This window comes from Opisthocomus hoazin, chromosome 8 (genome assembly GCF_030867145.1).
Source record: "Opisthocomus hoazin isolate bOpiHoa1 chromosome 8, bOpiHoa1.hap1, whole genome shotgun sequence".
In the NCBI taxonomy this organism is placed as follows: domain Eukaryota; kingdom Metazoa; phylum Chordata; class Aves; order Opisthocomiformes; family Opisthocomidae; genus Opisthocomus; species Opisthocomus hoazin.
Window position 1 is genome coordinate 49,153,371 of NC_134421.1, and position 12,289 is coordinate 49,165,659.

Here is a 12,289-nt window from a genome sequence, read left to right on the forward strand (position 1 = left end):
TCTTTATCGCATCTGTTTATGAAAATCATGCTCAGTCTCCTGTCTTCATTTCCAGGAAAGCAATATGCATAATAACAAAACTAAATGAGCAATTTGGCTAAGCATCATATATCAGTTCAGGTGTCTGATCCGTAGTAGCCAAAAAGAGATGATGCCGGACAAGAACAATACTACAAATTATTTTCATTTACATTTCCATTAAGTACTGAGTTGACTGTCTAAAACACCGTGTGTTATCATTTAATAAGGTTAATATGTGTTGTTATAGATGTTCTCCTACTTCCCTGTGCCAAAACCAACCTTTTCTGTCTTTCTCTCTTCCTCTCCCTCTCTCTCTCACAACGCAGGTTTGCAGATATTGCTGGCCTGCACATTTTAGAAAACGTCGCTAGTTCACCATTGTTCGATGCTAATAAAGAAAAAAACAGTGTGAAGTTAAACCTTTTATTCTGTAGTTTCTTATATTGGAGATACCTGTCTATCAAAATAATATCAGAATAATGTGTCATTATTAGCAGACATGATAATGGAGACACACATTTAAAATTAAGAATTGGAGGGCACGCTCCAGCTGCACCTCAGTCAGTTACATCAAGCAGTGGCCACTAACTAGAATAGCCACTAGAGGCCTTCGTTTGCTAGGGGCTGTCAGAAGTGATGAGGAGGGAGCCCCGCTGCCCACCCAGGGCTGGTTCCCCCTAAAACTCACTCCCCCAGCAGAGCACAATTCTCCGCGCGAAAAAGAATCTCACAGGAGCTCCAAATGGACATGTCAAGCTGATTCGCCCTCTACTCATCCTCAGAAAAAAAAAAAAAGGAGGGGGAATTAATAAATAATCCAGTTGTGTGATTTGTAACAGGCGAGGCATGACCTCCCCTCGGGCTGCCTTCCCACTGATCCCAACCTCCTGCAAACACCTTGGCAGGATAGCAGCGTGGTTCCGCTAGAAAACCGTGAAAACGGGAGGAAGCCCACTGAACAATGGCGAGGGTGTTTTATTTCCAGCCCCTGTAGCAGCTCAGGATTAAATGGATTTTCATTGTTCTTTCTCTGCTGCAGTTTGGACACGAAGCCGGTGTGAATGCGCCCGGGGTTTTATTTGCTGCCGTCCCCCCCCTGCCCGTGAGGCTGGTATTCTCCCGGTAGCCGCCTGCTCTAAATATGGCCATGGCCAGTGTGTCAATAATCCCCCTCTTTAAGGGACCTGCAAACACTAGTGTTGGGACATTCTTGCTGTTCAGATGCCTAGCTGACGTCTGATGCTTAAAACGGAGCATGCTTTCATCCCTTCGTGCATTGTCGTAAGCCCCCGATGATTACTCTTAAAAGGGTGCCTCCTCTATGCAGGGAAACAGTTGCTGACCAAACGAGACACAGCTTGCCTGCTTCAGGCTTCTTGAATGCCTAGTCACTTCAGGTTTGTACCAGCCTGACCAAGCAGGACCATGTCTACCTTTGGCTACAGAAGAGAGCTCAGTAAATATGAAGACATCGATGAAGACGAGCTCCTCGCTTCTCTCACTGAAGAGGAGCTGAAGGAGCTGGAGCGGGAGCTGGAGGACATAGAGCCTGACCGTAACCTGCCGGTGGGACAACGGCAGAAGAGCCTGACGGAGAAAACACCAACGGGGACTTTCAGCCGGGAAGCGCTGATGGCCTATTGGGAGAGGGAGACCAAGAAACTCTTAGAAGAAGAGAGACTGGGTGCGTGCGACAAGGTAAGACGCCGAGGCATTTGCTGTTTCCTAGAAATATGTGGGTTTCTTATTCCCTGGCACAATCGTGCTGGTTGTTTGCATTTTCTTTCAGTCTCTTGTAGCATTTTTAAGAATTTTATCAGCCCTACTTTTGTGCCTGCTAAAGCACTGCATGTTAGCTCAGAGAGTTACTGCTCTCTCTGCGTATACCTTAAATGCTCGGTTGAGAACAGAAGAAAGTCCTGTAAAAACTATCATTAGTAATTAAAATAGGAAAAATTTTAAAGGGCATGTTAGAAACCAGTGCCAGGTGGCGATGTGCAGTTTTGGATAACATTTGATTTTGTGTAAAAGCTAAAGAAAATGCCTTTTCCTTTCCTTCAAAAAATAATCAGTATAGGCTGCTGAGAAGCACATCAGAAAGATAATTTTGAATAGATGTTGTGTCAGAAGTTGAGTAAGCAGCTGCCAGGCTTCGTGCTCGCTGGAAGGAAGCTGCATTGCAGGCAGCAGCTTCTGATGCTCTTTGTTCCTGCTGAGGATCCCTGGCACAAAGCGGGAGTCTTCTGGCAAGGGGTGTCAGAGGGCAGCTGTAAGTTATCAAAAAAGTGGCCTGGGGTAGAGCAAGAAGCCAAACCCTTTATCTGTATTCCCAAAAAACCAACCAGTAGTGCTTGTTAGGCAATTCGTTCCCCAGAATAAAAATTTTAGCAATAAAAGCTGGTCCCTGAGCTGCAGCTGAAGAGCGCAGCTGGGCAGGAGCGCAGGGCTCATTCCTAGCAGGCGATCAGCACGCTCGGTCTCAGATGGTGTCCGTGTCGGCATCCCCAGGCCCTTGCTAAAACAATTTGTGAGACGGACCTCTGTCAAAAAGCAACTCCTGCTTTCATGTTGGCTCCATGTAATTCCCAATATAGGGACTTGGGGATGTGAGTAGCTTTTTGATTTTTAAGCACTCCTTCGTACCACTCTCTGACTCTGTTTATGAGGACAAGTTTTCCTGTGTTTGAGTAGAAAATAATACAACAAAGACGGCAAAACTGAACTCAGAACTTCTGACAGCCTTGACTGAGAAGCTCAGTTCATTTGTAAGGAAATAATTGCAGTTTGTGCATTAGATGAAATATTCTCCTAGAGAAAAATCACCTGATTAAATTAGCCTGCAGTAATAATATCCAGGATTTCTTTACACGTAAGTGTTTTCTCCTGCTTGTGAATGGTGGTGTCATGTCTTTGTAGGCAAGCACACAGACCATTAGCTGTCAGCAGACCATTAGTATCAGCTTGCAGATGTTGACTTCACTCCCTGTTTGTCAAGTCCTAGGGAGGCAATGGCAAGATTAATGTTTATTTCCAGCTAAGCCTGGAACCTGAAACCTGAACGGTTCCAAAAAACCCTCTGAACTAGTTCAGTGTCTTATATAATGGCAAGATTTTTTTTTCTTTTTTCCATGTCTATACAGCTTTAACGATGGGGACTGGCTAAACCTCAAAGTGCTAGCAAAAGCCTCTATACTTTTTGATCTGAGAAGAAACTTCCTAAATGCATCTGTAAATATGAAAATGATGACATGCTGATGTAGAGGGCACAAAGGCTCTCTCCACTGAAAGCAATAAGAAAGTCTGAGTTTCTTGAAAGCAATTTTCTTCTTGCCCTCAACTGTCTGAAAGTTAGATATCTTATCTAAGGTGGTTATTTGTGCTCCTTCTATAGTTAGTGGTGACGGATCAGCCCCTCCAGAAGGCAAACATCCTGCAGATAGCCTTTTAGGGTGAATGACTTACCCTCCAGAGATATTTACCTCTCTGCATTGACTATCTTATTCCTAACTTTTCATTGAGTCACTACTATGAAGCAAGATGAAGCCCTGAAGGCTGCCTGCAGCACTCCTGTACTGAAATGCTGTCACAGTAACAGCGCATGCCTCTATGGATCTGCAAAGAGAGGAGTACTCGATTTCAGAATCATCGTGCAGATTGTTATGACACTAAGCAATGTGTGTGGCAGGAAACTAAATTCCCCCTTTGACCCCAGAAAGGCTACTCAAAAAAAAATTCTTTAAAATAAAGTATTTTTTTTATTCATCTACTATCACCAAGCATATTAGCAGTCCATTTAGAGGCACCAACTTCTGCTCATCTGCAGCTGTGTTGGAGGCTGCAGTATATATTCCCGGATAGGTAAAAGCATAGCCATGAAGGTGGGTTCCTGGATACCTGGTGTTTTCAGCTTTTAAAAGTCTGCGTTACAAACCTGGCTTAAACACAGCCCTGTTTCTGTCTGTAGCACAGCATCTCTCAGTGTCAGGGTTTTCCCCCACATAATCCACAGGAGAAGCAGCGGGGCCGGACCCCACAAGCCCTCCAGGCGCCAAATGCTCAGGCGCGAGAGGCTGGAACAGCTCGATGTCCTGCTTCGCTGGAGTCACGCTGCTCCGAACGTTACCCTTACCATCTGTTTTGCTTGTGTCCCAACACAGAAATCTGCTTGAGATTGTGAAACCGTACTGTGCGATCTGTCATTACTATTATTTTAACCTTTCTCGGCATTGTTAGAGCCAAATAATTAAGCAAACCTAAAACTGCACAGGTTTTCTAAAAACAGGCTGTCATGTTAGTAACACTTCTGTTTCCCAGAAGCACAAAACTGAGTCACTGTGTCTCTGCAGAGTGTACTCACTTTGTAAAATATCCTCTAGTATTTTACGACAAAAATATGAATGTTGCTAAAGTAGTGCACATGGAATAATTATATTTCATCCCAAATTTTATAAACACAAATGTAAATAAAAAGGCATACACTATGGCTTGTCCATTTGGGCTCAGCCAACGCCCATACAGCACTGCTTCTGGAGGCCTCCAGGTGGAGAGTGAGGCTTCCCTGGGGCGCAGAGCTTCTGCTTGTCCTGCTCAGAGAGTTGTCCTCTGCCACCATAGCTGCTGAGGGCACCAGGCAGAGCTTTGAGCAGTACATCCAAATTTGCCATTTTGGTGCCCACCACACACACCAAAATAGCCTTGGGGTTTAGAAAAGCAGTCAGTTTTCTCTGTAGGTAGTGACTTATAACGAGATACAGTATGACAGCTCACCTGTGACAGCTGTCGGTGAGTGCAGTCTTAGTTCTTGGCAAACATTTGGAGATGATTGACATGTGATTACTTGTTACCTGTGGGGATGTGCCCGAATCTTTTCTTCACAAACAGCTTCTAAGCGTGTATAGCCCAGTGCATCCAAGAGTATTTCGACATGCCTCTTGTAATTCTGTATTATTTTGCACATCGATATGCATGTTTACACATGCAAACCCTATTTGTATTCTCAATCATGACAGTCTTTAGCCATTTTAGATGCACTAACATATGCAAGGGTGTCTGAGCATTGACACTGATGTCTAATCCTTATGAAATGAAGAAAATTGTTCCTCATAGCGCATGTCCATTCTGAAACTGCTGTCTTGTGTTTCTGTTGGCAAGGATCCAAATAGCATCCCCTTTTGGACATGCCAACTTATAGAAAACATGAAGTATGTTCATGTTGCAATACCTTATATCAAATTTTCTTTTGGGAGAAATCATTTATGTCAGTAGAACTGTTCCCATTTATGCTAAGCATTTGTCTTCTAAAAAATATGAAAGAAATAATGTTAAAAAGGTGTTAGGTGCTGAAACATTTTCTGTTCTTCTAACTGTCTCTGTATCTGGGGATTTATTTTATCTTTCAGTATTAACTTATATAGTTTCAAGGTAATTGTTTTTGTGCAAAAAGGCAGTAGCTGCATTACTGCAGTCAAGTTTAACACCCACGTCTACGTTCCTGTTCAGGACTGTGAGCAACAAGAAGACAATTCAGAAGACATTCAAGAAGAATATTTCACAGAAAGCAATAGTGAAGTGTCTGAGGAGGCATATACTGAAGAGGATGATGAAGAGGAAGAAGAAGATGAGGAGGAAGATGAAGATGACAGTGATGATGAGGATGAGGAAAAGCAAAATGCTGCAGGTGGTGAAAGACCTGAGGATGGCAGGAGTTCTGACCACATCAGACACAAAAAGTGCAATGGCGCGAAGGACAATGAAAACTTACTCAATGGCCACGATGGAAAAGACACCGATAATCTGAGCTTAAAAAGCAGTGCCATCCACCCTTGTGGAAATCCAACAGTTATTGAGGATGCTTTGGAAAAAGTTAGGAGCAATGACCCTGACACCACAGAGGTCAATCTGAACAACATAGAAAACATCACTTCGCAGATGCTTATACAATTTTCTCAAGCCCTGAGGGACAACACAGTGGTCAAGTCATTCAGCTTGGCTAACACACATGCTGATGACAACGTTGCAATAGCTATAGCTGGTATGTTAAAGGTAAATCAGCATATAACTAGTCTGAATATTGAGTCAAATTTTATCACAGGCAAGGGAGTGCTGGCCATCATGAGAGCTTTGCAGAGCAACAAGGTTCTAACAGAACTGCGGTTCCACAATCAAAGGCACATCATGGGCAGCCAGGTGGAAATGGACATAGTTAAACTGTTGAAAGAGAACACCACTCTGGTCAAGCTTGGATACCACTTTGACCTTGCTGGCCCAAGAATGAGCATGACAAGTATCCTGACAAGGAATATGGATAAACAAAGGCAAAAGCGTATGCAGGAGCAGCGGCAACAAGAATCTGGTTGTGACGGAGCCATCAGTCCAAAGACCAAAGTCTTGCAGAAGGGGACACCTCGGTCCTCACCTTACGTGTCACCTAAGAGCTCTCCTTGGTCCTCTCCAAAGCTCCCTAAGAAAGCACCGCCAGTGAAAAGTCAGCCTCCAGCTCCTGCGCCCCCACCTCCTTCTCCCCCCCCCCCCTCCTCCTCCTCCTCCTCCCCCCCCAGTTATTCCAGAGAAGAAGGCACCAACCAGGAATATAGCTGAAGTCATCAAACAGCAAGAAAGCTCAAAAAAAGCCTTACAGAATGGACAGAAAAAGAAAAAAGGCAAAAAAAGCAAAAAACATGAGAACAGCATATTGAAAGAAATTAAAGAATCTCTGAAATCAGTCTCGGACAGAAAATCAGAGGAAGGTTCACGACCCTCCACCCGTCCGTCCACCCCACAAAGGTCTCTCCATGACAACCTTATGGAAGCAATTCGGGCAAGCAGCATAAAGCAATTAAGGCGGGTAAGTAAGAGATCATATTTCAATAATTGGTGGTGGCTCACATATAGCACAAGCTCAGTTAATTTTAGTACATATATATTTAATAAAAAAAATTCTTAGAAATGTGAGCGTAAGCAAACATTTGGGAGGAGGCTTTTCTCTGATCAGGTTTTTCTCAGCACACTGACTTCTGTTCGACTGTGGTTTTGACGGAAAGTGGGGTACTCTCCCGAGTTCAGGCTTGTTACGGGAGATGCTGCGTGGCACTGGGCTCTTGGGAGTGTGTCTCTGGTAGGAATTTTGGCATCCAGACTGTATAGCAAATGTAATGAACACCCTCCCCACCCTACCCGACCCCACCCCTCCTTTCGTAGGTGGAGGTACCAGAAGCCCTTCGGTGAAAGCCTGGACAACAGAAGAAGCAGAGCACTGCAGTGGTCAAGGAGAGGCTACTTGTCCATTCACTGGTGGTAAAATAGACTGTGTAGCAAGCTGCTTCCAAAGTACACTCTTAGATTCAAACCATTTCTCCTTTATTTCAAAGAAATAAACCCGCTAAATACAAAACAATGCTTTAAGGATACATTTGCCTTGCAATCTGTAAATATGGAACTAATTTTCTTTTTTATTTAATGAGATTTCTATTGAGAAATTGCTGCTTATTTAGATATTCTTTTCAATATCTGATTGCACATCAATGGACAAGTTCTTCATTCTGAGATGTAATAGTTTACCAACCTGTGGTTTCTTCTTTTTTTTTTTTCTCTTTTTCCATGAATTTACAATAAATGTGGTTTGAAGCTTTCAAGCAGATACATAGTCCTGGGTTTCTGTGAGTGAAAACCTACCAGATGTTTGCGTCCAGTTCATGAGCATTAGGGAATTCTCCTGAGAAAGAACCTGAGATGTTTCTCAGCTGCATCCATCAAGCCTGCTTGGACAATAGTACCTGAGCCCATATGTTAGTGCAGTTTCGTACTAACATGGGAAAAAGTGGTTTGTAAGGCTATATACAACTAAAATTAACCTGTGGGCTGTATCAGGTCATTGGTGTTGTGTACCAGGTCCTAAACCTTGATCTAACAGAAAGGGAAGTGGATGATGAGTAGAGCTGCAGTTCATATTGACTTAAAGGTTAAAAGTTAATGAGCTCCATTCAGTACAAGTGCATACGGCTGTATCTAGGGAGACCTAACTCCACTGCAGGCATTCAGTCAGACAGAGAAACTTGCAGAGCAGTCTAGCATTCAGCTGGAAAAAGACTTCCATATGATATCAGCTGAACAACAAGCGGGGTGTGAATTGTCAATATGATACGGTGCAAGCAGAGTCAATGCCATTTGGAGATGCACGGCTGGAGGTATCACATCACGGGTGACAGCACGAATAGCCCTTCTTCATGTACTACTGGACATCTACCTCTCTCAGATCAGTTGTGGTTCTGGCTGCTTCAGCTAGTGTGAAGGCAGCGATAACATGAAGAAAACTGAGCAGTGGCCAAAATGTTGAAAGACAAGAGGAGATACATGTTTAGAATTAATATCAGTTAAATATCAATTAGTTTGCTCATTTCAATGATAAATAACAGAATTAGTATTTCTTTTACACAAAACCACACCAAAGAGAAGTAATTACTTAAGGTTACCCAGCAGTAGTACTGGAAAAATAGAGGTAAGCTTGTATCTAGAAGTATCAGTGAGACAGATTTCCCCAGAAAGAGGAACAAATTGCTGAAGGGAAATGAAGTATAATGGAGGGGGGATCCATCACTGAATTGTCAGGAATGTTACGGCAAGAAAACGGTGAAGATACCTTTTTGCTTTGGTATTTATTGACTAGAACCTACCAAAAGCAATTTATAACTAACTGAAACACTTTCCAACATTTTTCCTCTTGCCTCAGGATCACAACAGCTCATCAGTATTTCTAGACCCAGTGTCACAGGAAACATGGTACGTACAATTATTCTGCAGCTGTCCTTATACATGCATAGGTTCCCATGGCATAAAAAACAACCTGTGGCCAGTCTCCCACCACCAAATGGAAGCTGGAGCTTGGGATCTTCTGAGGATGGAAGCAATGCTGGAATGCAGACCACAGTCAGGAGGAGACCTGCGACCCCAGACCTTGTCTCCAGCAGCTTTGGGAAGGATGAGAAACAGCTAAACAATTAATTAAAATGCCAGAAGCAGCTAAGCAGCTGCAAGGGAGAATGAAAAATAGGGAGGCAACTTGGGAAAGCACAATGGGGAGGATTTGGCGGAAGAGAAGAAAATGTTTAAAAAAACAAAACCCAAAACTTTAAGGAAAGAAGGAGAGTGAGAAGGGAGGAAACTGTCTGTATGAGAGATGAAAACTGGTACAGAAAAAGATGATACAGAAGAAAATGAATACTGAATCATAGAATCATAGACTCGTAGAATGCTTTGGGTTGGAAGGGACCTTTAGAGATCATCTAGCCCAACTCCCCTATAGTAAGCAGGGATATCTTCCACTAGACCAGGTTGCTCAGAGCCCTGTCTAACCTGGCCTTGAATGTTTCCAGGGATGGGGCCTCCACTACCTCTTTGGGCAACCTGTGCCAGTGTTTCACCACCCTCATGGTAAAAAATTTCTTCCTCATGTCCAGTCTAAATCTACCCTCCCTTGGTTTAAAGCCATTACTCCTTGTGCTGTCTCAGCAAGCCCTGCTGAAAATATTTTCCCCATCTTTCCTATAGGTCCCCTTCAGGTACTGGAAGGCTGCAGTAAGGTCTCCCCACAGCCTTCTCTTCTCCAGGCTGAACAAGCCCCAAATCTCTCAGCCTTTCCTCAGAGGAGAGGTGCTCCAGCCCTTGGATCATCTTTGTGGCCCTCCTCTGGCCCCGCTCCAATAGCTCCATGTCCTTCTTTTGCTGGGGGCTCCAGAGCTGGACACAGGACTCCAGGTGGGGTCTCACCGGAGAGGAGCAGAGGGGCAGAATCCCCTCCCTTGACCTGCTGGCCTTGTTTCTCTTGATGCAGCCCAGGATACGGTTGGTCTTCTGGGCTGTGAGCACATATTGTCAGCTCATGTCAAGCTTTTCACCCACCAGCAATCCGCAAGTCCTTCTCGGCAGGGCTGCTCTCAGTCCCCTCATCCACCAGCCTGTACTGATAGCCTGGCTTGCCTCAACCCAGATGCAGGACCTTGCACTTGGCCTTGTTGAACCTCATGAGGTTCACACAGGTCCACTTTTTGAGCTTGTCCAGGTCCCTGTGGATGGCATCCTGTCCTTCTGGTGTGTCATCTGCACCACTCAGCTTGGTGTCATCTGCAAACTTGCTGAGGGTGCACTCGATATTGCCAAGTCATTCATGAAATGTTGTTAAACAGCACCGGTCCCAGTGTGGACCCCTGAGGGACACCACTTGTCACCGGCGTCCATTTGGACATCGAGCTGTTGACCACTACCCTCTGGCTATGACCTTCCAACCAATTCCTTATCCACTGAACAGTCCACCCATCAAATCCATATTTCTCCATTTTAGAGAGAAGGATGTTGTGAGGGACTGTGTCGAAGGCTGACAAGTGGCAGATGAGAGAAGAAGAGAAGAGAAGAGAAGAGAAGAGAAGAGAAGAGAAGAGAAGAGAAGAGAAGAGAAGAGAAGAGAAGAGAAGAGAAGAGAAGAGAAGAGAAGAGAAGAGAAGAGAAGAGAAGAGAAGAGAAGAGAAGAGAAGAGAAGAGAAGAGAAGAGAAGAGAAGAGAAGAGAAGAGAAGAGAAGAGAAGAGAAGAGAAGAGAAGAGAAGAGAAGAGAAGAGAAGAGAGAAAAATGTGGAAGAAGAAATAAACCTAAAAAAAAGGAAAAAAGGAAGGTAAGATTCATCTTTCAGGTGGGTACAAGCTGCTGAAGTTACTCTTTAGCAGAAGGGGAGGGCGATGGGCACAGCCCTTGTGAAGGCTCGGCCGGAGCTGCTGGCTGCAGTTGCAGACCAGTGGCTCATCAGCCCTCCCCAGTGCGGCGACCCGCTCCGATGATGGAGATCAGTGTTTCAGCTAAAAGTAAAGTCACAGGAGTGGCAGCCGTGTGTGGTTATCTAAGGTCCTGCGGCACACTCCCTCACGAAGTGTCAGTCCTGTGCCTTAGCCAAAGTCTAATCTGGGTAACTACCTTCTGCCTACATAAATCTCGCAGCGGTATCACTTGGAGGTGTTTCAAAGCCTGTCTCCTATTTGCAGTCGCGAGGCAGAGCCCCCAAAAACACCTTGTTAATGTGTCGGTGCCCTGTTGAAGGGAAAGGCAGCCCCCTTCCCTGCCCTGATGGGTGTCAGCCCTGCTACCAGCGTTGCCGAGCTCCCTCCAGGATGCTTCCGATGAGCAATCTGCTTTCCTTTCAAATAGGCAACTGAGCACCGTACAACAAGCATGTGAAGCCACTCTGGGAGGTACTGTGCTGCCTTCCTGGGCTGGAAGATGGTTCAGCGGGAGCCAGGAGGTGCTAAGCCGTGTTCTGGCTGAGTTCAAGCTGCCCTGGGAAAAAACACCCCCGCAACTGGGCATTTCCCCTGTAAGATCCTGCCTGCACGCTCAGTTCACTCTCCATACCCTTCCCTTGAGTCACAGGGAGACAAATCACCTCCTTTGAAGGCCTCACCACCTCTTGTTTGACCTGTAAGGAATGTCATCTCCTTCACAACCTGTGCTATGACCCCATCAGCGCTGGCTTCAGTGTCTGGGAGAGGGAGCCCCAGGACGCAGGTATGATCCTCGTTTGGATTGGTAGGGCTCCCTGCGGTGGGTGACCATCCATTTTCTGTCAAAGACCAGCCAGAGAAACAAATGCAACAAAATCTGTCAACATTAATTCTTCAGCAATAAAAGAGCTGCAAAAGATGACCAAGTGCTTTCTGTCACTGAAAAGGTAAAAGGACAGAAGAGGACAATGGGTTATAACGTCTTTAGGAACAACCTATCTGTCCTTAGAACATTATTTATCTTCTCCTGTGTTGCAAAAATGACCAGCCCACTGAAAAGCAAAAATACTGTATCTTTCCAAGCAAGAAAAAAAGAAAAACCTGCCTCCCCTCTTTACACTGAGCCAAATCTCTCCCGTGAGTGTTCCCCCAGCCTCAGGCTTAGGGGCAGGAGGGGAGGACTGGGTACCATGCAGATCACACAAGCATCACGCTGTAGTTGAGACTGACATGGGGCCCTTCGTGCGCGGCTGCCACGGTGATCGGCCACCCAGCTGCACCGGGAAGGGGCTGCAGCCCTGTGTGGTGTCCGGAGGCTGTGCCACCCTGCAAAGCCTCCTGCTCTGGGCAGTCCAACGGGGAGCCATTCCACTGAAACTTCACACTTTGTCCCTTCCCCACAATGTGTAGCCATGTGAGCATCTGTGCTGTGTAGCAGGGTGCGAAATGGCTGATGCGCCGAAGCACCAGAAATATCGGAGCTTGACTGCTACCTGCAATTACAGTATT

At 45.2% G+C, this 12,289-nt stretch overlaps 1 protein-coding gene across 1 annotated transcript; it reads left to right on the top strand.

Moving 5' to 3' along the window:
* Window positions 1–1,373: 1,373 nt before the first annotated feature.
* LMOD2 (leiomodin 2) lies at window positions 1,374–7,447 on the top strand. The gene is given in 4 exon segments (XM_009935192.2): window positions 1,374–1,719; window positions 5,521–6,548; window positions 6,550–6,865; window positions 7,219–7,447. Coding segments are annotated over 4 exon segments (1,644 nt in total). The 5' UTR covers window positions 1,374–1,446; the 3' UTR covers window positions 7,246–7,447.
* Window positions 7,448–12,289: the final 4,842 nt, after the last annotated feature.